At 43.8% G+C, this 24,134-nt stretch overlaps 7 protein-coding genes across 8 annotated transcripts; 2 read left to right on the top strand and 5 right to left on the bottom strand.

Annotated features, from left to right (window-relative positions):
* Positions 1-209: 209 nt before the first annotated feature.
* LOC132264445 (corticotropin-releasing factor-binding protein) lies at positions 210-5,988 on the top strand. 2 transcript variants are annotated; one of them, XM_059764674.1, is made up of 6 exons: positions 210-528; positions 3,140-3,209; positions 4,675-4,880; positions 4,948-5,179; positions 5,239-5,387; positions 5,719-5,988. In XM_059764674.1, the coding sequence occupies exons 1-6, from the start codon at positions 478-480 to the stop codon at positions 5,962-5,964; spliced, it is 954 nt and encodes a 317-aa protein (XP_059620657.1). In that variant the 5' UTR covers positions 210-477; the 3' UTR covers positions 5,965-5,988. The 2 variants fall into 2 exon arrangements, with proteins under 2 accessions (XP_059620657.1, XP_059620649.1); XM_059764666.1 differs by having other exon boundaries at positions 4,675-4,883.
* A 119-nt stretch (positions 5,989-6,107) lies between these two features.
* Positions 6,108-8,735, bottom strand: LOC132264436 (sphingomyelin phosphodiesterase-like). Its single transcript, XM_059764654.1, has 5 exons — positions 8,436-8,735; positions 7,626-8,359; positions 7,013-7,559; positions 6,367-6,546; positions 6,108-6,258 (listed from the first exon to the last, which is right to left on the bottom strand). Exons 1-5 carry the CDS (start codon positions 8,700-8,702, stop codon positions 6,109-6,111), a joined length of 1,878 nt encoding a protein of 625 aa, XP_059620637.1. The 5' UTR covers positions 8,703-8,735; the 3' UTR covers position 6,108.
* Positions 8,736-8,796: 61 nt separating this feature from the next.
* Positions 8,797-11,065, bottom strand: LOC132264427 (sphingomyelin phosphodiesterase-like). Its single transcript, XM_059764642.1, has 4 exons — positions 10,904-11,065; positions 10,119-10,837; positions 9,150-10,055; positions 8,797-9,078 (listed from the first exon to the last, which is right to left on the bottom strand). Exons 1-4 carry the CDS (start codon positions 10,998-11,000, stop codon positions 8,911-8,913), a joined length of 1,890 nt encoding a protein of 629 aa, XP_059620625.1. The 5' UTR covers positions 11,001-11,065; the 3' UTR covers positions 8,797-8,910.
* A 784-nt stretch (positions 11,066-11,849) lies between these two features.
* LOC132264462 (trypsin-like) lies at positions 11,850-13,829 on the bottom strand. Its single transcript, XM_059764685.1, has 3 exons — positions 13,672-13,829; positions 13,312-13,595; positions 11,850-12,560 (listed from the first exon to the last, which is right to left on the bottom strand). The coding sequence occupies exons 1-3, from the start codon at positions 13,754-13,756 to the stop codon at positions 11,907-11,909; spliced, it is 1,023 nt and encodes a 340-aa protein (XP_059620668.1). The 5' UTR covers positions 13,757-13,829; the 3' UTR covers positions 11,850-11,906.
* A 324-nt stretch (positions 13,830-14,153) lies between these two features.
* Positions 14,154-15,259, bottom strand: LOC132265256 (serine protease 1-like). The gene is made up of 5 exons (XM_059765833.1): positions 15,226-15,259; positions 15,066-15,157; positions 14,649-15,008; positions 14,400-14,582; positions 14,154-14,333 (listed from the first exon to the last, which is right to left on the bottom strand). The coding sequence occupies exons 1-5, from the start codon at positions 15,257-15,259 to the stop codon at positions 14,154-14,156; spliced, it is 849 nt and encodes a 282-aa protein (XP_059621816.1).
* Positions 15,260-15,980: 721 nt separating this feature from the next.
* Positions 15,981-17,091, top strand: LOC132265255 (trypsin 3A1-like). Its single transcript, XM_059765832.1, has 4 exons — positions 15,981-16,014; positions 16,078-16,500; positions 16,616-16,758; positions 16,822-17,091. The coding sequence occupies exons 1-4, from the start codon at positions 15,981-15,983 to the stop codon at positions 17,089-17,091; spliced, it is 870 nt and encodes a 289-aa protein (XP_059621815.1).
* A 470-nt stretch (positions 17,092-17,561) lies between these two features.
* On the bottom strand, positions 17,562-23,220 carry LOC132263965 (sodium-independent sulfate anion transporter-like). The gene is made up of 6 exons (XM_059763995.1): positions 23,005-23,220; positions 21,828-21,949; positions 20,570-20,702; positions 18,291-19,480; positions 18,085-18,230; positions 17,562-18,023 (listed from the first exon to the last, which is right to left on the bottom strand). Exons 2-6 carry the CDS (start codon positions 21,916-21,918, stop codon positions 17,697-17,699), a joined length of 1,887 nt encoding a protein of 628 aa, XP_059619978.1. The 5' UTR covers positions 21,919-21,949; positions 23,005-23,220; the 3' UTR covers positions 17,562-17,696.
* Between the last annotated feature and the right edge of the window lie 914 nt (positions 23,221-24,134).

The following is a 24,134-nucleotide window of genomic DNA, read 5'->3' as shown; positions in this document are numbered from 1 at the left end:
TCTGTTGTGCTAGAATAAGTTTTGCTGTGTATTGTGTGATGTGGAAAATGTGTGCTTCCCTGACCATTAAGGACACGCTCGCACCGATGTGACGGCGTCTCTCGTCGGCTAAGGAAGCATCTCGCCACCCCTCAGCTCTCATCCAGTGCTGGGGTATAAAAGGAGGATCTCCTGTCGGGACTGGCATTTGCGCTTTTGCGAGGAAAAAGGCAACACTAAACGGCTTCACGGGAGGCTGAGAGTGACATTGAAAATTCCCCACACACAAAACGCCAAAAGCGCAGGAAAATTCTTCACAATTTGCCACAGTGATTAATAAAGTGACAATGAATCAATAGAGAATCCAATTCAATATTTAAATAAAAAATCCCTCGTCCGTGTTTGAAAGTCTCTCTCTCGAGGAAAAAAACAGTGAACTTGTGAGGCGAAGCATAATTTTAATATTCTTCAAAGAAGAGCCTGAGTTCAAAGTTGAAAATGAAAGTCGTTGTGGTGTTTACAATTTCCGTCATATTTTTCGGGGTGAAGGTAAGACAGTGTTGAGCTGTAATTGAAGGCTCTCTCGCAAATCCACTTTTCCCTCCCATCTCAACCATCAAAGTGGTTGGGAAATTCTATAACATTTCTCCTAATCAGAATTCATCAGCAGCAATTTAAACTAAGAGCTACTTTTCATGCAAAGACCGCACACAAAATTACGGAGTCACGCTTAATTTGCAGAAACATTTCTGCCATGAGAGAGGAAAATATGCCAAAATTTTATATGTCTTGTAACATGATTTATTTCACCTCATTCATATGCATAAATGTGGAGAAATTGAGATTTTTTATGCGCAAATCTACTTTAAAATTCATTTCAGGGAACCTCTAAAGTCCCAGAGTGTTTTTCAATTAAAAAGCTCTGCGTTTCCAACGTGATTACATTAATATAACACAGTGAGATTTATTTATATGATTTCTGTGCTGTTGTTGCCGTAATTTTGTCACTGGCTTCCAAAGATAAAACCACACGCGAAAGCCAGATAAATTGGTTGTGCAATTTTTCACGGGCGCCACATTGGGTGGCTTGAGACTCTTCAGGAGATTGTGTGACATTTTTTCACCATTAAATTCAAGTGGTAACATTAGAAGTGGACAACGTAATATCTCCTAAGAATAAAAAAAAGCCTTACATGTGTTCCTCTGCTGTGTCTTGCCACTGGACAAATGCGGAGGCACTTCGACCGTCACACAGAGTCCGTAATCAGTAATTAGTTCTGCGGGCGGAATGTTTCTGCGAAGACACTTTATCAGAAATTGGAGAAGATGTTCAATTTTTTTTCCTCCCTGGCAGAAACATTTCTTTCCATTTATTATTTCTTGAATGAAAGCAAAGACGGGATGACGACATTAGTCATGATCACATTAATTAAGACACCCGCAAAATTAATAGAGTGGAATTTTTTTCTTTCCACCACTCAAATTATGGAGATGAAATATTAGAGTCAATTTTTTTTTCTTCATGGTTGAAAATGAGCAGTGAAATTGTTTTAAGGACTCTCGGGAATTTGAAGCGCTGGGAAAAGAAGAAAATTCACAGAGTTTTTCTCGAAAGTGAAATTTCCTGTTTAACTTTCAAGGGTGGATTCAGGGAGGAAATCAAAACAGAGAATGGATGATGACCTCTAGAAACTTGCCGACAACCTCGAAACTACTTGAGCGTGATGTGAAAAGTTTGTGTTTTCATTTTGAATGTATAAATTATATATTTGAGGATAATGTTGTGTCTATTCATCGCCTTCAGGCAATGAAAGTTAATGTTTTGCATCACTAAAAGTCCTTCTGCGTCAATTGTTCAGCTCTGAAGCATAATTTGATGGTTTTATAGAGATTACTATCATTCTCTAAGCCATAAGACAAATCTTATCTTCATGTCTGTAAGATTTTATATCGTGATTTTGTGCAATTTCCATCCTTATTCTTCTCCTCATCGATAAATCAAATATTTGTCAATGGAAAATGTGAAGACTTAATAATACACTTTCAGTTTGTCTTTCAAGATTATTTCAGAAACAACATTTCATGAGTTTGTGAAACTTTATTAAATTGCCTTCAAGAACTTGCATGTGAATCATCAAATATCATCCTTAAAAGAATATCAACGTATAAATCCTTTGGGTGAAATACAAGAAACTCTTCTTCGAGTGGGTTTCAATCAAATTCTCTGTGAGAAACAGAAATTCTACATTTCATTCACATTAACTTTGCCTTGAACTTTGCCTTCAAAAGCTCCAGCAATAGTAGAACTCTGAAAGAACTTAAAATTACATTTAAAACACAGTGAAATACAAAATCACAAGAACCAAACAAACTTCCCAGACGATTTTCCTCTGAATTGCGGAAAGAACAGAAACAATCTTGGGATATTTATTTAATTTTCTGGTTAGTTTGTTGAACAAGTCCAACAAAAGTACAACAATTAATCATTACTTGGGAGAATGTAATTGATTTGCTCACTAGAATTTTAGAGAGAGGCTTTCAAGTGTATTAATTAATTGATAAGTTAATTAATTCATTATACTTTACTCAATCTCAGAAGAGCTTAAAGCTCTCTCTTTCTCGCTTTAACATTAAGCACACGGCGCTTGTTGAAAGTTTAAGGAGTTATAATATGACGTAATGCGCCTCCTTTTGCGGCGATACACAGCATATAAATTATTAATTTATCACTACATCGCCCTCAACTAATCTCCCATCTTTCGCGAATCCTCCGCATCGCGCGGCAGATTTGCACAGGGATTTAATCCTCAGATGTTGACAAAAAACAATTATGCTGCGTTATAGATTGGCAAGAAGTTGAGGGTGGCGCAATTAACTCTGCGGCATTTGCAATCCACCCACTTCTCCAAAAGTATCGCCGTTATCTCTTTTTGGTGGAACAAGAGTGTCACACGGAAAAAGCTCGAGCGGAGATACTCTAAAGCTATTAAAGCCCAGGGGATTATTTATCGCTGGCTTTTCTGTAAATGTTAAATTAAATTGGGCTACATTTCTTGGGTGGAGACTTCATGAATGAATTGTATGGAGAGAGTGGCGAAGAGAGGAAGTCCATGGAATATTAATGCCGAGACCCATATATTTTTTCACATTACACTTTCAGGCGTGGTCAGCAGTTAGGAATCCCTTTGAGATTCAAAAGGAGCCCCAGCGAACAATACACACAATTACAGGTAAGCGTTTCCTCACCTGGCCCCATGTTTACCTTTCCATCACTCCTCCAGTTGGCGGGGGTGAAATGTGCAAAATTTAATGATAAGCAAACACCCGCCACGCGAATTTAACAGTCACAGACCAGCCGTCAGTCCATTAGGCGGAGGATTTTACGATATTGAGACGCATTATGGAGAAATTAATTGCCAGCACTTTCATGTGGTCGAGAATAAAAGTTGTCCCACTAAATGAGAAAAGACACCCACTGACATCGCGCCCTGCTAACGACACTTCTTGCGTCTTTAACACCGCATTGCTCCCCAAAGATCGCCCATAATTAACCACTTGTTGGCGATATTGCACATTTATGAGGCTCGAAATAACCTTCGACGAATATGTGTGAAACGTGCGAAATAGAAATATATTTTCCGGAATTTCCCACACTAGCATTTGTCATCTCTGTGTTGTTCTTTTACGTGGCAAGAAATGAATGAAGAAAAATCTACTAATCTTGCCAGAATCCTGCAAGAAACAGACGAAGACGTGGTCTGGCATAAATGATGTGTTCTAGAAAGTTATAGATAATTCTCTGCCCTTTCTAAAACTATATTACTTTTGAAAATCTGTTGAAAAATAGCGCTACTGTGAATATTTGGAGTAAAATTGCAAGACAATTAATAACAATTTATAGAAACTTTATCAAAGCGGTCAAAACACTTTAAGAAGCAAGAAAAGAAATGAATTAACACAATTATTACGTTCTAGACAGTTATATGCTAAATTACCTTTCCAAAAATTTATTAGTTTCGAAAATCATTTAGAAATTGCCCCAGAATTAGAGTTTTCATTGAAAAATGCATAAAAAGACTTTTCTCTGCCAAAAAGCTGTAGTTTATACCATTTTGCGACCATTTGTCAACTTCGGTATATTCTAGATAGTTATAGACAATGAAATTTCCTTTCCATATCCGTGCTACTTATGGCAATCGAATGAGAAATCTAGGAGATATGCAAAGGAAAGCATTTTTCCGCCCAACACTGCTGGACATTCTCCAACGTCAAATGTTGGGGACGTTTTGCATGGAGATGGACAGGATATTGATTCAGTGAGGGTGTTTTTGAAGCCTTCTCCTGGAATAATGATGTGACGTGTAAAATAAATATTCAATTAGTTCAAAAGGTCCAAGTCTCGTGTAAACATTCTGCGGGAGCAAAAAAAACGCTGCTCAAGTTCAATCAATAGTCAAATTGGAACTGTGTGGATTTTTAGCATGAAGAGGCCATCAATAATTTGTGTTGCATAGTAAGACTCTGTGGGTTAATTGATATAGATTCTCACAGAAATAATTCACGGAGACTAATTAACAGAGGAACTGAAGGATGAACTCATTGTCACACTGCCTTGCGGTTTGCACTGCTAATAAGACTGTTGAATTGCATTCTGCGGAGAATTAATTAACGATTAATTGCACAACATTCTTCCAGATTGTATGCACGTGACGTCGGAGGAAGGTGATTTCGTGTACCGGAAAGAGCAAGAGCCGCCCATTCTGCACCAGCTCGGCATGAAGAGCTCCAAGAGATCTTCACCGGCGGAGGTGTGCGGCCTGTACGTCATCGCGGCCCCGGATCAGATCATCGAGCTGTCCGTGAAGTTCAGCAACATTCCCTGCGAGACTGGCGCTCTAATGGCAGTAAGACAAATCGGGGGCTTCTTTCAGGGTGTAAATCGCTATTTTCTGTCCTCTGTCATTTTAGTTTGTCGACGGCTGGGAGCTCAACGGCCAATACTTTCCCGGCATCCACGATCACCAGCTGGACATCAAGGAGCGCGTGAAGGAGTTCTGCAATGAGAACGTCAACTGGTTTCCCAACTACCACATTGCCCCGAAGGTCTACAGATCCAGCCAGAATGCGGCCCTCATCCAGTACCGAATACCCCTGCGCGGCTCCTTCCACGTCAACGTGCGATTTCGGCCCCATCCCAAACGTAAGTCGCCTCTTATAAGCTAATCTCCTCCCTAACGATCGATCATGGATTGCTTGCAGCTTGTCACATCATGGCTGAGGGTTTGGCTCCATTCTATCGGCTTCAGAGTTCGGAATTCTCCCCAAATTGCACCCTCACAGCTCTGTTCCCTGCAGTTGTGTCAGTTGTTGGACTGAAGATTGGACGAAATGCTGAAATATCTAATGAGGTATGAATGCATCAAGGGGGAGATAATGAGTCCCAATCTTAATTTAGTCGTCTAAAGAAGAAGTTGAAGTTCAGCAAAGATTTGGATATCAGATCGTGAGAACTGTCTTTACTGGTCTAAAAGTATTTGATTTAGAAACTTGACTAGGCTTATCTTTTAGCTACTAAAACAGCTTTAAGGAAGTCTCATAACCTAGAAAAGAAAAATAACCTAAAGAAACTCAAAGTATTGCTTTAATTTGTTTCAAAGGAAGCTCTTGAAGAGCTAATATTGAACTATTCACCATTTCTAATCGAATTCTGAGCAAGAAACATTTCTCTTCCACCATCAGTGCACCTCCAAGAGCGGCGAAGTGAACCAACTGAGCATCGGAGGATCTGCCGGCCTGGATTCATACACAATGCAGAGGACCAGTTCGATTTGTGGCCACACGGACAAGGTGGGTCCTGAGCAAGCAATATTCTGCGATGTGACGTCCGTTCGCCTGGAGTCCAGCGCCCGGGGCAGCAACATAGCCCTCGTGTCCGTGCGACCAGCCACCGAGAACGACCTAGACATTGCCACCCTTGTCTGTTAAGTTGTTTATTTTTTGCTCACCGCCATCATCATTCCGCATCCCTTGGTTTGGCCAATTGACATAGTATTGTGTGTGTAATAGTCTCTGGGGGGAGGGAGGGAGGGAGAGGAGCCTCCTCGCGTTGTGAGCCAACTCATGTTTAGATTAACTGTAGAATATTTTCAAGAGTTCCTCGCATTTCACATTGTCGCCATGCTCCACAAAAACAATATCACACAGAGTGTCCGTGAGGCAGTCATCATCGCATCCCTGACTCAGTTGGGCATCGGAATACTTGACTTTTCTCTTCCAGTACTGTAAAATGTAATATGAAGAAGAAGAAAAAAAAGAACAGAAAAACACTTATACCTTAGCTAAAAAAGAGATAATCTTGAAATAAATATGAATTATGAAGGTACTTGCCGAGAGTAATTTATTCTTGTCCGCCGCCAACTCCCTCACCAGCTTGTCCACACTCGCCGGACTCAGGCTCTTCAGCCCGTACTCGCGGGCGAAGCTGTAGGAGTGCCACGTTGGCCTCCTGGTCGGCGTCAGGTTCGCCTCGGTGAGATTGTACCACCACGTGTCGTAATCCAGCACTTCCTGTGCGAATCAATGGCAGATTAATGAATAATTCCTCCCCGTTGAATGCTTTAGTTGTATGCATGGTCAAGGGGGAGATAATTGGCTGAAATCTGTACAATATTTCCAGAACTTTGACTTCGTGTGTCTGTTGGAAATCAATCTCAATTTTGAATGAAATTTCTCGAGTTTACATTCAATATTTCTGTAAGAATCCGTCTAAAACCGTCTTTTCACCATCTTTCTTTACTTTAACCCGAAAAAAAGTTATTTTTGAGGTTATGTTTGGCCTCAGCACAATTTGCAATGTTTCTTTTATCTAAAAACAATTAGCATCAATAAATGTGATACTAAGAATAATTCAAAGAAAATTCGTAAAGTAATATTTTTGCACTTTCACTTCAAAAGACTTCTGCTAAATTGTACACAACATCCGACCATTATCTCCCCCTTGTGCTGGACTTAATGCACGGCGAGGAACACTCACAAAGTTGGTCAGATCAGCATAATACATCCTGAAATTGGAGTTGAAGTATGCAAATGTGGTGGCACTGCCACCATTCCAGGCCACGTTCAGTGCCTTTGATGGATCGCTTTTGGAATAGAACACGTTAAACTCATCCTCGTGGGTGTGCCCATTGAAAATACCACTGATGATGGGAGAAAACTTCTCCACCAGCTTCCGATACTCCCTCGCCCACGGTCCGAAGCAGTCTCTCTCATTCGCTGGAATGTGGGAGATGATGTGCACCTTCTCCCGGGCTGTCGTGGCCCTCTGCAGCACCTCTTGCAGCCACTCGAGCTGCTGGGCGAAGTACGTGGTGTTGTGCAGAAGCCAGACGTTTGTGTGGTAGCAGAAATTGTTGTTGATGGCCACAATGCGGAGGCCATTGTAGAGCTTGACTGTGTAGTAGCCAGCTTCTCTGAGGGTCTCGAGGGCCGCCCGAGGAAGCCAATCGCTCCAAATGTCCGCCACATGCTCGTACAGCCACTGGCTGGAGATGTTTTCACCCTCAACACTGGACGGAGCGAATCTGTGGAAGCAGAAGAAAATGATTGAATTTTTCATCTTCTTGCTGCACTTTCCGTATTTGCCTTACGTATTTGCCGGATGAGATTCATGATTTCCCAACACTGGATACAGGGGAATTCCTGGGAAAGCACTCTTGAAGAGTTGTGTGAGATTCGTGATAGACTCTTTATTACCCGCCACCGATGTCGCCCACTTGAAGTGGTCGATAATGTCGCCCGTGAAGTAGATCATATCGATTTTGGAGTATCTTCTCTTGATTTCCTGCACAACATTCTTCAGTGTGTGCCACGGAGAATCACATCCACGATAATCACCCCAGAATCCAGCTCCATCGTGTGCAACGCGATCTCCTCGACAGCAAATGCCCTCCTTGCAGTTCCCAGCCGATCCCACGGCGTACAGAGGATCGTAGTGGAAGTCAGTCAAGTGGAGGATCGTGAGATTCCTATCGCTGTGATTGTGCGCTGGAGTGGCTTTGCTCGAAGTGTTCCGCGGATGCGTGGGACGCTGGAATGTCACCGGGAACTCCTCGTACAGATCCTCAATGGAGCCACAATTGAAGGATTGATAGAGAATGCCACAGATTCTGTCCGGGAGAGTGTTTCCTGTGTTGCGCAGAATGTACAACATAGTCGGTTTGAATGTGGCAATTGTGTCTCGACACACAGCCTCGGTTCCTTCGAGTTTGAGCAAGAGACAGAGATCATTGGCAATCCTCTCGAGAGATTCATCATCGGCTCCAGTTGCATTGAAGCCGAGAAATGTGTACGTAACAGCGCGACACTTGAGACAAAGTTGCGGCTGATAAGAGAGAATCCAAAATTAAACTCCGCCCGTCTTCGATTGAATCGATATTGAACAAATAGGCTAAACTCACATTTCTCGCATTGGGAATATCATCGACAATCAGCACTTTGTAGAGAGAATCACTGAAGAGTCTTATCATCTCATTAAGACGACTTGTGGTTACATTATCTCTCTCATACTTGGCAAATTCATCATGGAACTCCCTCTCGAAGGCGCCCGCATTCACGTGAATAACATCAGTGGGCCCAATTGTCACTAAATTATCTATCAATCGCGCCGTAATTAGCGGCAGCAGCAATGTAAATAGCGCAGACAATTTAATGCCAGCTAATGCCATATTCAAACACTTGCACTCGCCAAGCACTAATGAGAGACTGATTTACAGCTTGTTTTTCTTCCCAAAGTCCCACTTCTTCGAACCGCAATCCCACTTTTGATAACAATACAGAGAAAGTTTCACTTGGCGATCATTAATTGATGTAATCACGCGCTGACTTTATTAATGAATCTCTTGGGAAGAAGTTTGTGTGCGTGCCTCGAAAGCACTATGCTGAGCCGCCGACCGTTGACCAGAAAATGCTCTGGAGCTGGTCACAGCGCGGGCTGTTGCCGAACACATTCCGGACAATCTGGCAGAGATGACTGGCAAGGCAGTTGTTATCGCACCCGTTGGCCAGAGACGTATCTGCCAGGGATGTCGTGAGCTGCCAATACTGCGTGAAGAGAGAAAGATTGATTAGTCTTTGTTTGTCGATTTCAGAGAGATTTTTTTTTCTATTATTACCCTGTGCAATCGCTGAGGATTTCTCGCGAAAGATTCCGCGAGGGCGTTCAGTGTTGCCGGACTCATGTTCGAGATGCCGTATTCCGTCATGAAGTCGTACTCCTTGAACCAACTGGGATAGAGCTGGGGCGTGAGGTTGGCCTGGGTCAAGTTGTAGATCCACGTCTCGTGGCCGTTGATCTGATAAGTCTGCGGATCAGCGGTGTAAACTTTGTAGTTGGGATTCACATCGGTGAACGCCGTGGTGCTGCCGCCGTTCCACTGCACATTGACCGCCTGCTGGGGATTCGACTGGGCGTAGAAGACCGTGAACTGGTCAGCGTGCGTGTGGCCCATGAACTGACCACTGATGGTGTTCCAGAATCTTTCCACCACCTTGGCGTACTCGCGCGCGTACACGTAGTAAGTGTCTCCACTGCCGGACGGCACATGGCCAATCACGTGCACCTTCTCTCCGGCACTCTCGGCGGCCAGGAGTGTGTCGTGGAACCACTGGAGCTGATTCCTGGCGTACTGTGGATCGTACAATCCCCAGAAGTTCCACGTGTAGGCCTGGTTGTTGTTCAGGGCGATGATACGGAATCCTGGCCGAACAAGGACGGTGTAGTAGCCGCCGTTGCGGACTGTGGTCAAGGCCGCGGCGGGAAGCCAAGCGGACCACTCGTTGGCGAGGAAGTCATACAGCCACTGAGTGGAGAACATAGCATTTCCTCTCAGAGAATCTGGCGCGAAGACGTTTGTGGGATGAGCTTCGTGGTTTCCAATGACTGGATAAGTGGGAATTCCGCCGAAACTCTCACGAAGCGCCGTGTGGACGCGACTTATGCTGTTCCTGTTCCAGTCGAACGACGTCGCCCAGATGCCATGATCGACAATATCACCGGTAAAGTACACGTAATCAATGTTCTGAAAGAGATAAGAAAAACTTCCATTGAAGCTGCACAAATCTCAAGATCATTCAGCACTTACCGGATGCTGAGATCGGATGTGGCGGAAGCTGTCCTGTACAGCCCGGAAGGGACTGTCGCAGTCCCTGTAATCACCCCAATATCCAGCCGCTTCTGACGCCGGAGTTCCTGGCGGCAGAGGCTGATCAGATCGGCAGCAACTCGGCTCTCCGCAGACGGCATGAGTGCCTTCCTGGTAATTGGGATCATAATGGGGATCGGAAATGTGGACAATTTTGATGTCATTGGGTCCTTGAGGCACTGTGTTGTCCTTGTCTCCGGTGAGTGGCGGTTTGTTCCCAGCCACGTTGATTGACCACTCGAAGGCCGACATGTCGGCAGGACAGCCGAGGTTCTGGAAGACGTAGGCGCAGACGTGGTTCTCGTCGAATTCCGGACGGTTGTCCATGATGTGCACCATTATGTCTGCGTTCAGATCGACGGCTCCGTCGCACACACGTGGCGGGAAAATGGTCAGAGCTTTGCAGAACTCCTTCGCGAACTCGGCAATCTCATCGCGCGACTGACCGTCGATGCGACGACGATCTATGAAGGCGCCGAAGACGGAGTTGCAGAGGGCACACATGGCGTCATCGCGGGGAACGGGCAGCTCAGGTCCTTCCAGCTTCAGCAGCTGCTGAGGCACCTCGAACACCTTCAGCAGAGTCCTCAGAATGGGCGTCTCGATGCCAGTCTGGCGATGCTTCTCCAACTCCTTCATCAGGAGATCGGCGGCATCCTCTGGAAAAGACATTCACACCATCATTCCCCCCAAATCTCTCGGACAATCTGAGAGTTGACGCGTACTCTGAATCTCATCCTTTGACTTCTGTATCCGCGGGAAGAATTGCTGGGAATCGGCGAAAAGTGCCACGACAAGGCACAGCAGAAGAATCCACTTCATGGCACACAAAATTCTCTTTTACACAGTCCACGAAAACCAAGCACTTCCTTTGATGATCTTTGAGACACTACGCCAACAATGTGTCGCCTCACCGTCTTTTAAACACGTGCTTATCATTCTGAATGATCTCCTGAGTATCGATACCGTTCAATCGTGAAACCTGATAATGTTCATAATTGGAAGATTTAAGAGGTAACTTAACATTCTTCAAACACACATAGAATCTCCAATATTCCCGTGATATTGTACACCACGAGCGACAGTTAGTGATATTGGCTCGTGTGTTGTGATTTCTCATTGGTAAATATTGTCGATTGTCCACACTTCCACAAGCCATGCACGTTTCAATCACTTGCTGATGCCCAGAGACGATTGCCATTCAACTTTGAGCCCTGCTTCCACGGTGATAAAGTGGGTATTTACAGGTCTTACTTAGACTTTCATTGAGGGTGGAGATTACAAAATTTTCCTCCCGTTATCAAGTCCGGAATGTCGTATGATGGTTCGAATTCACACCTCACTTTCTCATTACTTTTAATGCGCATAAAATTACCTTAAAATCTTGCGCAATATGTTGCACTGTTCCTTCAAATATATATTAATTTTGTCTTCTCTTAAAAGCCATTGAGAAAAGTTCACTTGATTCTCGTGCAACAATGGCTGGTGGAAAAGTATATAAATCACGGCCACAATAAACTCTGTAAATATTTAATGAAATCGATGTGGGAAAGAAGAAAAAACTGACGTGCTTTCTCGGGTATTTGACGGAATTTTAAACATTCATAAGGAGAAGAAAGATGTTCTCTTCGTCACTCAGAATAGTGGATAGCAATTTGATTAAACGCTCGTGGAAAAGATTTATTCATCACTATTTGACAAAGTCCCTAAATATTGTATTAAAGAGCTTCAGAACAGTCTGCAGGATTTCACGAGGAATCCCGCCAGGATGAGCAGCGCCGATGGCACGAAGGCGGCGGCGCCCGCTGGCCGCGGCGTGGGAATGTCCACGTGCGCCCCCTCGAATTGCTGGCTCGTCTCGATCCACTCGATGTACTGACTCACGTCGATGTACACGCCCGGGAAGTGTCTGCGGCCGCAGCCGTAGCCGAAGGACACGATGCCCGTGACGATGTTGTTGCACATCAGGCCGCCGCCGGAGTCGCCCTGGCACGAGTCCCTGCCGCCGGCCATGTGTCCGGCGCAGAACATGTTGGCGCTCAGCAGTCCGCGATAGGACTGATTGCACCTGTCCGTGTCGATGATGTCCAGGTCCACGCGCTGCAGCGTGGGCGAGGGCGTGTTCGAGCCCTCGGCGGTCGTGCCCCATCCCGCCAGGTTGCACACCGTGCCCACGGCCGGAATGCTCCTGGACAGCGGCTGTGGCGACACGACGCCCTGCTGCAGGCGAAACGGCAGGCTGAGGCGCAGCACGGCGATGTCATTCTCCATGGTCGCGATGTCGTAATCCGGATGGACGAAGATGTGCGACAGGAAGCGCACTTCTCTCGTTGGCGCCGCGTCGTTTCGCACAATCGACACATCGCCGGCCATTATTTGTATCTGTACAAACGATAGTAGAAGACGCTGATAAGATAAGCGATAAGAGCGAGAGGCAAAAGTTCATTTGCCTGCAAGAGGTGAGCTGTGACAAATGCACATTGATTACGCAACAAATGTGTTACAAAATATTTGTGGGAAAAGCGTCTGGCATTAAAGACACAAAATGATGAATAATTTTTCTTGCAAATAATTGAATGAAAGAATTCTATAAGAAAATTCAGTGTCAATACACAACAATCACAATATTTCTCATCAAATTAGAAGCATTTATCACTAAAATATAGTCCTTTTTGCTCTATTAATGTTCAACAGATGTTTTCTGCAATTTTTACTGATCAAATTAAGGGAATTCTGACAAAATTCATTGCTCTCAATGCACTAAATACAAAACTTTTCAGACGTTCAATGTTAAATAAACATGCTAAAGAGAACCTCGCCCTACTTTTCATTATGATAATTCACCGATAACGAATTCGGATGAAATTCTATTCGTTTCCAATTTACGAATAAATCAAAACATGCCGGAATAAACATATTAAAATGGTGAGTAAGATCGATTCTCTGACGCCATAAACACTGTGAAGATTTATAGTCACACAACTTGCAATGCACATAAAATCATTAGACATGTGATTCCACTTTCACTTCCTGCCACCGAAACCGCACTTTGCCTCTGATAAGACTGAGTGTGAGGATAATCCGATTATGTAAGTCTGTGCGCTGGCAAATTCAGCCATCCTTGGCGACTTACCGCGGCAGGATTGAGGACTTGAGCGCGTGAGTCCGTGACGCAATGCGCTGCGGTGAGAATGTGCGTGAGATCAATCAGAGTTCCTCCGCAGAAGTGCGACCCCAGTCGAGTCTGGAGTGATACTTTCCCGGGAAACTCCCCAATGACTGCCTGTGTGCCGCCGATGATCCGCGGGAACCACTTGAAGTCGCCCTCTTCGTCGAATCGCGGCTGGATGTAGACAGGAATCACAGGCACATCGCTATCATCGTAATCATCATACTGTGTCTCAGTTGTTGTGTCATCTTTGCGGCATTTCGTAGGGGGAAAAGAAGCACGTGAATCAATTGCTGCGTGTTAGTCATTAAACTCCCAGAATACCTTCCTGATCGTCCTGGCCAAGGACACTCGCTGTGCAGAGCAGAAATGCCAACAACAATGAACTCGTGCTCACTTGTATCTTCATCTTTGTTGAACTTGTTGAACTGTGAAATGCAGTGAATGTCGCGTGAAGACGGGAGTGAATGAGGTCTCTTTGGATGGAATGAATATGAAGACTGAGGTGAAAAAATTGGGAGCGTAATTCTTGCCGTCGATAGCTTATCTAATCACAAAAATGTCTATTAGTCACGAACGAATTGGTCAACGGTTAAAAATATCGCGAAAATTCGTACGAATTGAGATAAAAGAGCTGACAAGAGACATCTGCAGCAGCTTTTCCAACCTCTCAACATCGGAGCTTTTCCTTATCAGTGCGTGAGGGAATTTTATCAACTCGCATGTAAGTTAACGCCTTTTATTTGAAAGTCATTGTAAAATTTTCAGAATAAGGAACAAAATGAAGGCGATTTTGGTGTGAATGCTTAGTTCTGGGTTTCCTGGGCAGGTGCTGCGCGCGGGAATTCCGTATTTGGCGGAATGAGGTCAGTTCTGGTGAAGGTCTGGGTGATCCAAGTGGAGTAGAAGCGAACATCCATGTAAATGCTGGGATTGTTGACTTGATTGCATGTCAATCCATCGTGAAGAATGCCGATGAGTTGTCTCTGTTCGTAAAACCGTGAATTAGTGTGATTATTTGGACAGCGCAAAAGGATTCCATTGAGACTTACGTTCCAGTAAAGTCCGGCGCCAACGTTGCCCAGGCAAGGACTTGCCGTTGGAGCTGGAGTCAATTGTCCGGCGCAGAACATGTTCACCAGTTGTGTATTGATATTTCCAGGCGGAGTCGTGCAAACGGCATTCGTGATGATGGGCATATTGAATTGCCTCAAGAATCTCAAATTATCAGCGGCCTGAAAAGTGGGAATAAGAGGAGATGAAGCTCGAACATCGTCAGGACACAGAGACACATTTCATACCGGAATTGGAGTTTGCCAGCCGGCGAACTGCACTGAAGTTCCGACAGGAACAATCCTGGTGTTCAGGATGGCTTCCTCGATGACAGGGTGAGGCAATTGGATGGGATGCGCCAAGCGAAGGACACAGATATTGTTCACGCCTGTCTGGTGATTGAATCCATCGTGGATGAAGAGATGAGTCAGTGTCCTTTCCTCGCGATGCATGCTGCTGCCGGTGATGTGCAGATCGCCCAGCATGACTCTGATCCAGAAGTGATTCACCGAGCGTCCGTTTAGCGTGCAAGTCGTTCCTGCCGTGAGGACGTGATTCTGATTCACGAGAACTCCTTGGAAGAACTCATTGTGCACTCTCACGGAAGCCTGCAAAATCACCGCACTTAAGAACATTTTTCTTCTTTCTCAGTCTTCAAAACTCACCGTCGACGGAAATTCTCCCTGTTGGGCATTAGTTCCGCCGGAAACAAATCCTTGTGGAGCATCTTCCGCCACAGGATTGCCCAAGGCAAAGCCTGAAACACATACACAAATCCCCGGAATTAAACCCCGCGAAGAAACTAAATCAATTCAACAAACTTACCCAGAAGAGCAACAAGTATCACAATCTTGTACATTTTCTGTGTACTGTCTTAAACTAATAACTCAGGTGTGAAGTCGAAGCACAATTCTCGAGAGTTGTGCTGAAAATGAAGGATCCGATTGGATTCTTCAACACTTTTTCGTAACTTGTGCGCAGATTTTTATCTAATCAGCTAATTTTTTCCCGTGAAAACGACTTATGACTCTCATCCGGGGGGATTAAAGGGTGGTTTAAGTCCGAGTTTCAGCACCGCGAACAAAGACCGTGATTTATCAAAATTCTCTCATTGATTTTCACAATGCGTCGAAAGGCAAAGTTTTCGTCAAATACTGACTTTTTATCAATACAAATTAATTTAAATTAATAAAAATACACAATAAAATATTTCACTATGATTGTTTATCATTTGAATTGAAACTCAATTTAATTATCACTCAATATATATTTGTAAATTGCTGCAGAAATTCATAGCTAGACCAGAAGCTGAGCGTGATTAATGTCGGTGGTTTTTTTGGCATTGCTAAAAGTGCTGAAATTTCGGTGTGATTAAATGCTTCGGGATCAGAATTTCGTAAACCGTTCCTGATTCACACAATAAATCTGTAATCCTGACCTGATATCATTTGATAAGGCGGTACGAAAATACTCCATCGTGAGCCGTGAGGTGAAATCACGCTGATACAGTGACTCCAGAGCGAGGCGGAATGTAGTTCATGAAAAGGCTGTGAGCAAGAAACACTTCCGTTCAGTTCGCCATGAAGATCTACTTCGCCACTTTGCTAGTCCTCGGTGAGTTTCCGCCGTGATTCCTGGGTGCGTTTGGAATGTCCTTCTGACAATATTTCTCTGCAGGACTTGTGGTTGGGTCTGCCGTGTCGCAGGCTGCGCTTCCGGGTCAGTTCCCAAGTCACGCGGGTCTTGTGTTCCTGAACAGGTTCTGTGACGCCACAGTGCTCAACAATCGACATGTCCTTACGGCCGCGACGTGCGCCTTGAACGCCAACAACGAGCGCTTGGCACCAACTGTCTACACCCTCTTCGTGTCCACTGTGAACATTGTTCAGGGTGCGACAGGAATGGCAGTCAGCCACGTTTTCGTCCATGAACACTACAATCCTGACGAGCAGTGGAACAATGTTGCAGTGCTGCGAACAACTGCAGACATCAATTTCAATCCTGCTCCGCCATTGCCGCCCGTCGAGGCAGTGGAATTCTACACAAGGATAGTTCCTGACACCGCCCCGTGCACCCTTGTGGGCTGGAATTCACCCCCTCGTGAGTACACTTAGATGTCAGGAGGGAACTTTTCCTCTAGAGTGCAAAATATCAGATAAGATAAGACTTTGAGTGCAAAAATCAAAGTTAATACTTCCTTTGAATCCCTCTTCAGAGCACCTGAATGTTCCTCTTCAGCACCAACAGCAGAACATCTTCAATCGCGACCACTGCAACACTTTGAATGAAATTGCCGGCAGAGTTCAAAATTCAATGATCTGCGCTGGATCTGTGGTTGGCAATCCAAATCCTTGTGCTGTAAGTAATTTTACTTTATTCAAGTCTCAAGTTTATACTGAGAAAATCCCCTCCTTTGAGCAGAACAATCCCGGAGGAGCTCTTTACTGTGACAATCGCCTCGTCGCCATTATGTCGCACAATCGCCGATGTGGTCAGCCGAACGCACCTGGCGTCTACACAGCCATTAGGTTCCACAGCACCTGGATTCAGCAGCAGTTCAACAGGACGGATTTGCCTGCAGCCGGACCAACTCCTGCTCCAGGTCACCCGAACCTGGGAGGCTCTGGCAATGCACTGAAATCCTCCTTCTTCGTCCTTCTGTCGCTCCTCGCTCTGCGACTGTTCGCCTAGAGCAGCACGAAGCGGTGTAAAGTTTGACTGTTTGTTATAATTTATTATGAAAAGAAAACGTTCAATAAATCTAACAATGCTTAATACCAAAGCAGGAGTAGTTCAAATGTAGACTAGAGACTCCCCAGCAACTGTTTCTGCCCATTTTGTCTCTATATATTTTTGTAATCAGACTCAATAAAATTTTAAACCACTTCTGATATTACCATTGATAAAAAGATGACGTTAATGCCGATAGAAAAGAATGTCTGAAGTTAAATCACAGCCACATAACGTCGTGGTGAAGACTACTAGTCACTTTGCTTACATTTTTGAAAGTTCCGGTATTGAAAAAATTGTTAAGTCATTAATTTGAACATTGTGATGATTAATTTCAATGATAAGAGATTTTAAAACTTCTTACCTCTTCAAAACGACCAACAGAATGTCTCCAATCGCGTTCAACTGTTCAAAAACTATTTAATTTTCTTAATAATTTATTACATTACAATGATTACAATACTAAAAATAAAGAGTCTTCGTTGGAAGACGTTTTACAGATGCAGTGGATCATTTGTACAACTTACTGTCTAAGCTTAAGCCTAATCATTGCAGACCTGCAAGCATCACTTCTCATTGATCATGCGCTCGAGGGCGTCAAAGTCGTAATAGACGAGAATCTTGTTATCAACGCCCTCGAATACGTGCAGAACGGAAGGCTTCAGGTTGTAGAAGAGGATCTTCTGGTTGCGCGACTCGAAGTCGCTCACTAACGTCTCAACGACCGTGGCCGCCGTGTAGTCGGCGCCGTAGATGTGACTGCAGTCGATGACGACTGGCGTTTGGGACTTGAGACCCTGCTTGTTCACCAGGTTCCGCACGTATTCCGTCGACGGGAAGATCAGACATCTGTCGGGTGTTATCATGAGGTATTTGCTGTTCACGCCAGTTGTCTGGAAGGATTAATTCGGAAGGTGAAACAAAGGAAATCCCCAAAATTCTTCAGAATCTTACTGCGCATAATTCAACAGAAATCTTCGGGCGTGCAGAATGGTAGAGAATAAAGATCACATTGATTCCAATTCCCACCAGAATTCCAAACTCCAGCGGAAGCGCCAGACAAGCGATAAAGGCAGCAATTCCGGGAAGAAGATCGGTTTCTGCGAAGAGAAAGCGTGCTTAGAACTTGAGATTACTCTCAACGAATCTTTATCACTCACTTTTACTTCGCCACATCGGCTTGATCACTCGCACTTCGACCATGAAAATCACGGCGGCGATGATGATGGCAGCTAGAGCGGCTCTGGGGATGTAGTAAAAGTAGGGCGTGAAGAAGAGCAGAGCCAGGATGACGAGGATGCCAGTGTAGAGACTTCCCATGGGAGTTCTGGCGCCGCTGGCGTGATTTACAGCTCCTCTGGACAGGGCGCCGTTTCCCGGATAACCCTGGACGAAGGAGTTGAACACATTGGCCGTGCCGATGGCTATCAATTCCTGGGAAGCGTCAATCGTCTTACCATCGGCAAAGGCCTTGCAGATCGCCATGTTCTCCAGCAGGGCAATCAGAGGGATGACAATGAGTCCAGAGCCGAGATTTGAGACCATTTCCGTGAAGGATTCCTCCTCCTGGAGGATTTCTGTGCCATTGGTGACGGCGGGAATGGAGAAAGGCGGCGCCTGGAATGCCGGAAGACCCGGCGGAATCTCGCCGATGAGTTTGAAGTAAGCGTGTCCGGAATAGTGAACGGCAGCTCCAATTCCTCCAGTGATCACCACAAGAATGGCATTCCTGGACGTTCCAATGAGCCAAAGGATCTTATTCACGGCCTTGTGCATTGTCGTCTTGTCTTCATTGTTCACAGGCCCGATTTTAACGTTCGCAATCATCCGCATGAGCAGCAGGACAATTATGCACACAATTCCCAGGACAGTGTCCCAGAGTCTCGTGTCCTGGATGTGCTCAATGATCGACGTCCACATCTGCACGAACGTGTTCCCTGAGGCGGCGATTCCCAGCACATCCTTGACTTGAGAGGAGAGAATGATGAGCGCCACGGCGCTCGTGAAGCCACAATTGACGGGTCCTGATACGAAGTCCAGCAGAAAGCCGAGTCCCAGGATGCCCATGAGGATCTCGATGATGCCCGTGAGGAAGCCCAGCAGCACGGCTCTCTGCCACACGCCGGCCGATGCCTGCAGCGTGAGCAGCGAGGCGATGGCAGTGGGGCCAAGGGGCACGTCCTTGTGCGAGCCCAGGATGATGTAAACGAAGCAGCCCATGAAGGAGCCGTACAAGCCATAAGCCGCCGGCAATCCCGCGATTCCCGCGTACGCCAACGCCTGCGGAATTACCGTCAATCCCACGGTGATTCCCGCCACCAAATCCCCCACAGCATCAGCTCCAGAGTACCTGCGGCGGAAGCAGTATTTCAAGCATTGGGACATCTCTTAATCACCGCGATTTATCTAATCATGCGCCTCTGAGATTAATGAGTATTAAAAGTTAATTGTGTCGTGACATGACTGCTCAAAAGGAAATTCTCCACAGCTTTTGTGTGTTGTTCTTTCTATGATAAAATATCGTATCGTGTGCGGAATGTGTTTTATTGTTGTGTGATTGCAAACCGCGAATTGAGAGACACACGAAATTCAACATGATTATCAGTGCTACTTGTCTTTATCCGCCAATGAGACATCGATCGATAGGATGGAATTCGCCAGTCCAATTTATGTTTTACGACGCTTGTCAATAATTTACCAAGATTTTACTGGTTATTGTTTTGATGCTCCCATTATATTGACTTGCGGTTAGTAACACTTGGTGCAGAGCGTCTTATCTTATGCTATCGCGCTACACTTCCTTCGAATATCAAAATTTATTAACTCCCCTTTCGCATCATGATGATTCGTATCGATTCAGTGGAAGAATACAATACAATTATGTGAAAAAATTCTTCTGACGTCAATCCGCAATTTTCCATCAATTATAGTTCAACAATAATTTTCTGCCAATTTATAGAGAGAGTTGTTGTAGATTTCAATGACAAAAATTCATTAAATAAACACTGCATTGTTACATAGTTAGAAAAATACGGAAATAAAGCTTATTTCTTCAAACTCTGAGCAAATTGTTGTAATTTTTTAATTACAGGTGATAAAGAAGAAATTCCACAACTAGTTTACAAAGCCACCCTCAGTATTTGCACTGAGATTGCTGCCATAATAATTTCTTCTCATCGCAATAACTCAACAGCTGATACGCGAGCAGTAGAAAATTATCTCCTGGAGCAAGTTTAACAATGAAGAAACCGTGCAAATTGAGCCAGAATTCAACTTGACCCTCAAGCACATGATTCACACACCGCGTGTTAAGATCTTCTAATTTTAGGCCAGAGAAAGATTTACGATTAATTCTTCACAACACATCATCCCTTTGCAAATAGTTGATAAAAGTATACCTTTTTCTGCCGTCAAACACGGAAGAAGTTTCTGTACTCACTTTGGCAACCAGCTGAGAATTGGGAGTCTCTTGTACAGCGTCTTCTTGCGGAAGATGTTCCTCGCCCTCTGTCGACACCACGGTGCAACGGCCCTAAGATGATCCCTCGTTGTCTTCCTCTCATCCTCGTTGACTGCAAAATACAGGCAGAAGATCAGCGAAATGCGGCACAAGAGGCTTTTTGACGCTTTCTCAGTATTTACAGAACAATAAAATTCACGTGAGTGATGTCGTGTATTAAATGTTCATACATCAGACGTGTTGTTGTTTGTTTTTCTGGGGGGTGGTGAACACACAAAATCAAACAAACAGGCAAGATTTCTACTCGCTAACGGATTTCTTACAACGGCCAATTCGTGCTGGAATTAAATTTGCCTGGAAGCAATCTTCAGGAGCAAGTAATTTCGTTTCTGTTGGTGATTTGTGAAAAGAGTTTGTAATTCAGGCATTCAAATCCTGCAAAAAGTGTCTTCAGAAGGGACTGTAATAATAGATGGACGAATTGTTGGTTTTACAGCGCGACAAATCAATTTCGTGTGACTCAATCAACGAAAACCGTTGAGAATTGAATATTTGTCGTGAATAATTATGTGTGTAATTTGTGAATTTCTACAAATATCAAGATAAATACAGATAAAAGGTAGAGAATAAATATCTATGGTCGCTGGGGAAGGCTTAAAGGATTGACTGAATCAGGAACAGACTTTGCTGAACAGATATAGAAGACAACAGATAGAGAAACAAGGATTCAAATCATATCTTCAAAACATCAGAACGCATAGATAAACAAGGACAGACAAGGGAAACTAAGACACATTGTTACTTGGGACTCTGCAATTTCATATTCAGCATCTAAATACCCTTTTGAGATCCTTTTCTTTTCAATTGAGATCGAAACCTACAAACAAAACCTGTGATTTGAGTGTCTTACCCACAAAATTAAACCTGGATTTGAAAGAGAAATACAAAAATCAACCCAATTTCGGAGGTATTTTTGGTCAGTCACCTAAAAATGGACTTAAAATTGCGAGATAAAGAGTAAGGAAGGAAGAGGGGGTTAAAGTCGGGGGGAAACTCGAATTGAAAACCACCCAATTTAAGGTCCAACTAATCTCCCTCTTTGGGAAGGGTCACAGTTCAATCTGAAGACGTCGATGTGTTGTGAGCAACACAACAGGAAATCTGCAAAAATGCTAATGTTAATTTGGAGAGCGATTAACCTAGTGTGTGGGGATTTATCATGAAGGATGATACTCACGAATAAACTGATTTGAGCCAGTGTAAGCTCCTCTTGGCTCAGAAGGTATGTTCAACATTGAGTCATTCATGCCGTGATTATCGTAAGCCATCTTGTCTGCGTGTTGCGTCAGTTTGCGGAATCTGCGAAAAACGTTTTCATACAAATTCTTAATGAGCGATTGCAGATGTGAATTTTGGGCAGATTTCTAGATAAGGAAATTCTGCTCTGCTTCACCACATTTATCACTCTCTCTCTCTCTCAAGCCAGAATTCATCCGAGAGCGCGAGTGTAATCACAAATGCGGCGGAAGGAGAGAAAAAGTGGAAATAATAACAATGCAACTTGCATTTTTATCACAGAAAAATTGTTCACATGGAAATGAAAATCAAACAATTCTGCTACTTTACTGCATTCAAGTTCAAGGTACATTTGCCGGAAATGAAGACTCTCGTCTATTGTGTTGGAGTGTTTGCATGTTGCAAACCAAGAGGAAAATCAATGAAAAGCGCGCACTGGATGGAGAAATTTTTGCCCCGGGAAACTCTATTGGGAAATCAATGTGTAGAACACAGCAGAAAATGACTCTTTGTGAAGTTTTTCCGCTCGAAAATGTATTTATGTCACGATATCGCATAATTGTCACATAAAATACATCGCTTAAATTTGCGCAGAATAAACTTTCTTGACTCTATTAAACATTTATTTTTGCAAAATTGCACGCAATGTTGTGTCATCTTTCTTTGGGTAGGTATTTTTCTGTCTGAAGGAATTCCTTTTTGCCCAGGAGAAGCAGCAAAAAGTACCTTAAGAACATCTCATTAACTGCCTTTTATTATTCCACTAATTGCATGATTTTGCACAACATAAAGAGAGCAGGAAAAATCTCGTAGACCATTGAAAGTGAATGAATCTGCTGTGAAGTAGCAAGTAAAGAAGGAGAAAGACTGTAAAACTCATTAGTGTTTAGAATTTGTACCACAAATTACTTGAGAAAACATCGCGTTTTCTTTTGCAAATGTGCATTTTCCGAGGGAAATTTCTATCGCACAAACGTCAGAGAATTCTCTATTGTGAAGCCATTTGCAAGGTCTGAAGATGAGAATTTTCCACACAAATTCCAGACGAAAGACGCGCGTGGTTTTTATCAGATTGAGATTTTGTGCATATTTGCAATCATTAAAGTATCAATTCTCACCTGAATTATTCACAAAAGGAGCAGCAAATACCACACAAATCACTGATTTAAACTGTTACTTAGTGAAGAAAGGATATGAATATTCTTAAGAACTTGTGTTGCATTATATTTCGCGACAATAAACTCCAATCACTGCACAATTCCCAGAAGATATTGTTGCAAAAAAAGCCCCAGAATATGTAAGGCACAGGTGAAGCTGATCAACCTGTCTTCGGTGTGATTCAGCCGACGACTGAGCACTTTTCCTCAGAATCTTTGAAGAAAATTGTTTTTTATCATGATTCTGGTCGGATTGTACGCTGTTAAGGCGGCCTGGAGGGGGAGTATATGAGATATAATAGGAGCTATTCATCATTTTCTGGCGCGAATGCGGCTGTTTTCACAGAGTGACTATAAACATTTCGCATTTGGCTGTGCCGATGTGAAACTTGGCCGATTGATTAGGATTTTCGCGGCGGGAACCACGCGATTTTGATAAGCCAAACAAGGAGAGGCGCGCGCGATAAACCAAACAAGGAGACACACTTCTGGACACACTTCTGTTTTGGTGGCTAATCATTGGCCAGAAGCGTCCCACAATGTGATTCACAACATCACTAAGTTCAATCAGAATAGTGCAAAACCATATAAAATTGTCAATTATCGCGATACGCGACGGGACTTTTGGTATTCATTCAAAATCTTAAGAGTCATCCATCATAAATTGTGGCGATTTATTGCGCAGCACAAGAGTTATTACTTTTATAAATCTTGTGCTGTATCGGAAGTTTGTGCTCAAAATGCCTTCTTTTTCTCAACCCAAGGTTTCTAATTGATTGAACTTTGTCACATTGATTTGCAGAAGCAACAGAAATCAAGGGTGAAATTGTCCCCAAAAATAACCAAAAATTGGGTCACTAAATAAGTGCGATAAAATATTGCAGACACAATAATCATAAAAAAAAGATGTTGAATTGTTATTTGGGGAAAATTTCCCGCAAATCACTCCCGAAATTTCACACTAATTTCCCTTTTCCTCAAGATAACAAGAAAACACATTCTGAGACATAAACATGAGCATCGAGAGTTATTAAAATTTCCGCATTCTTACAATGAAGAATTGTTTAATTCTTGCTGTATTTTCGCCACCA

Source organism: Phlebotomus argentipes, unplaced genomic scaffold (assembly GCF_947086385.1).
Source record: "Phlebotomus argentipes unplaced genomic scaffold, Phlebotomus argentipes genome assembly contig_2, whole genome shotgun sequence".
Lineage (NCBI taxonomy): Eukaryota > Metazoa > Arthropoda > Insecta > Diptera > Psychodidae > Phlebotomus > Phlebotomus argentipes.
The sequence above is the reverse complement of the archived record's forward strand: the minus strand, read 5'-3'. Positions and strand labels throughout refer to the sequence as shown.

Coding starts and splice junctions, on each gene's coding strand:
- LOC132264445 (XM_059764666.1), top strand. CDS start 478: ATGAAAGTCGTTGTGGTGTTTACAATTTCCGTCATATTTTTCGGGGTG. Junction 3,210..4,674: donor AACAATACACACAATTACAG/GTAAGCGTTTCC, acceptor ACATTCTTCCAG/ATTGTATGCACGTGACGTCG. Junction 5,388..5,718: donor ATGCTGAAATATCTAATGAG/GTATGAATGCAT, acceptor TTCCACCATCAG/TGCACCTCCAAGAGCGGCGA.
- LOC132264436 (XM_059764654.1), bottom strand. CDS start 8,702: ATGGCATTAGCTGGCATTAAATTGTCTGCGCTATTTACATTGCTGCTG. Junction 7,560..7,625: donor GAATCTCATCCGGCAAATAC/GTAAGGCAAATA, acceptor CTGCTTCCACAG/ATTCGCTCCGTCCAGTGTTG. Junction 6,547..7,012: donor ATGCTGATCTGACCAACTTT/GTGAGTGTTCCT, acceptor TGATTCGCACAG/GAAGTGCTGGATTACGACAC.
- LOC132264427 (XM_059764642.1), bottom strand. CDS start 11,000: ATGAAGTGGATTCTTCTGCTGTGCCTTGTCGTGGCACTTTTCGCCGAT. Junction 10,838..10,903: donor GTCAAAGGATGAGATTCAGA/GTACGCGTCAAC, acceptor TGTCTTTTCCAG/AGGATGCCGCCGATCTCCTG. Junction 9,079..9,149: donor ATCCTCAGCGATTGCACAGG/GTAATAATAGAA, acceptor CTCTTCACGCAG/TATTGGCAGCTCACGACATC.
- LOC132264462 (XM_059764685.1), bottom strand. CDS start 13,756: ATGAAGATACAAGTGAGCACGAGTTCATTGTTGTTGGCATTTCTGCTC. Junction 13,596..13,671: donor TGGCCAGGACGATCAGGAAG/GTATTCTGGGAG, acceptor AATGCCGCAAAG/ATGACACAACAACTGAGACA. Junction 12,561..13,311: donor AAGTCCTCAATCCTGCCGCG/GTAAGTCGCCAA, acceptor TCGTTTGTACAG/ATACAAATAATGGCCGGCGA.
- LOC132265256 (XM_059765833.1), bottom strand. CDS start 15,259: ATGTACAAGATTGTGATACTTGTTGCTCTTCTGG. Junction 15,158..15,225: donor GATACTTGTTGCTCTTCTGG/GTAAGTTTGTTG, acceptor TATGTGTTTCAG/GCTTTGCCTTGGGCAATCCT. Junction 15,009..15,065: donor AGGGAGAATTTCCGTCGACG/GTGAGTTTTGAA, acceptor GTGATTTTGCAG/GCTTCCGTGAGAGTGCACAA.
- LOC132265255 (XM_059765832.1), top strand. CDS start 15,981: ATGAAGATCTACTTCGCCACTTTGCTAGTCCTCG. Junction 16,501..16,615: donor GGGCTGGAATTCACCCCCTC/GTGAGTACACTT, acceptor ATCCCTCTTCAG/AGCACCTGAATGTTCCTCTT. Junction 16,759..16,821: donor GCAATCCAAATCCTTGTGCT/GTAAGTAATTTT, acceptor TCCTTTGAGCAG/AACAATCCCGGAGGAGCTCT.
- LOC132263965 (XM_059763995.1), bottom strand. CDS start 21,918: ATGGCTTACGATAATCACGGCATGAATGACTCAATGTTGAACATACCT. Junction 20,703..21,827: donor TGGCTCAAATCAGTTTATTC/GTGAGTATCATC, acceptor TGTATTTTGCAG/TCAACGAGGATGAGAGGAAG. Junction 18,231..18,290: donor GCCGATGTGGCGAAGTAAAA/GTGAGTGATAAA, acceptor TTCTCTTCGCAG/AAACCGATCTTCTTCCCGGA.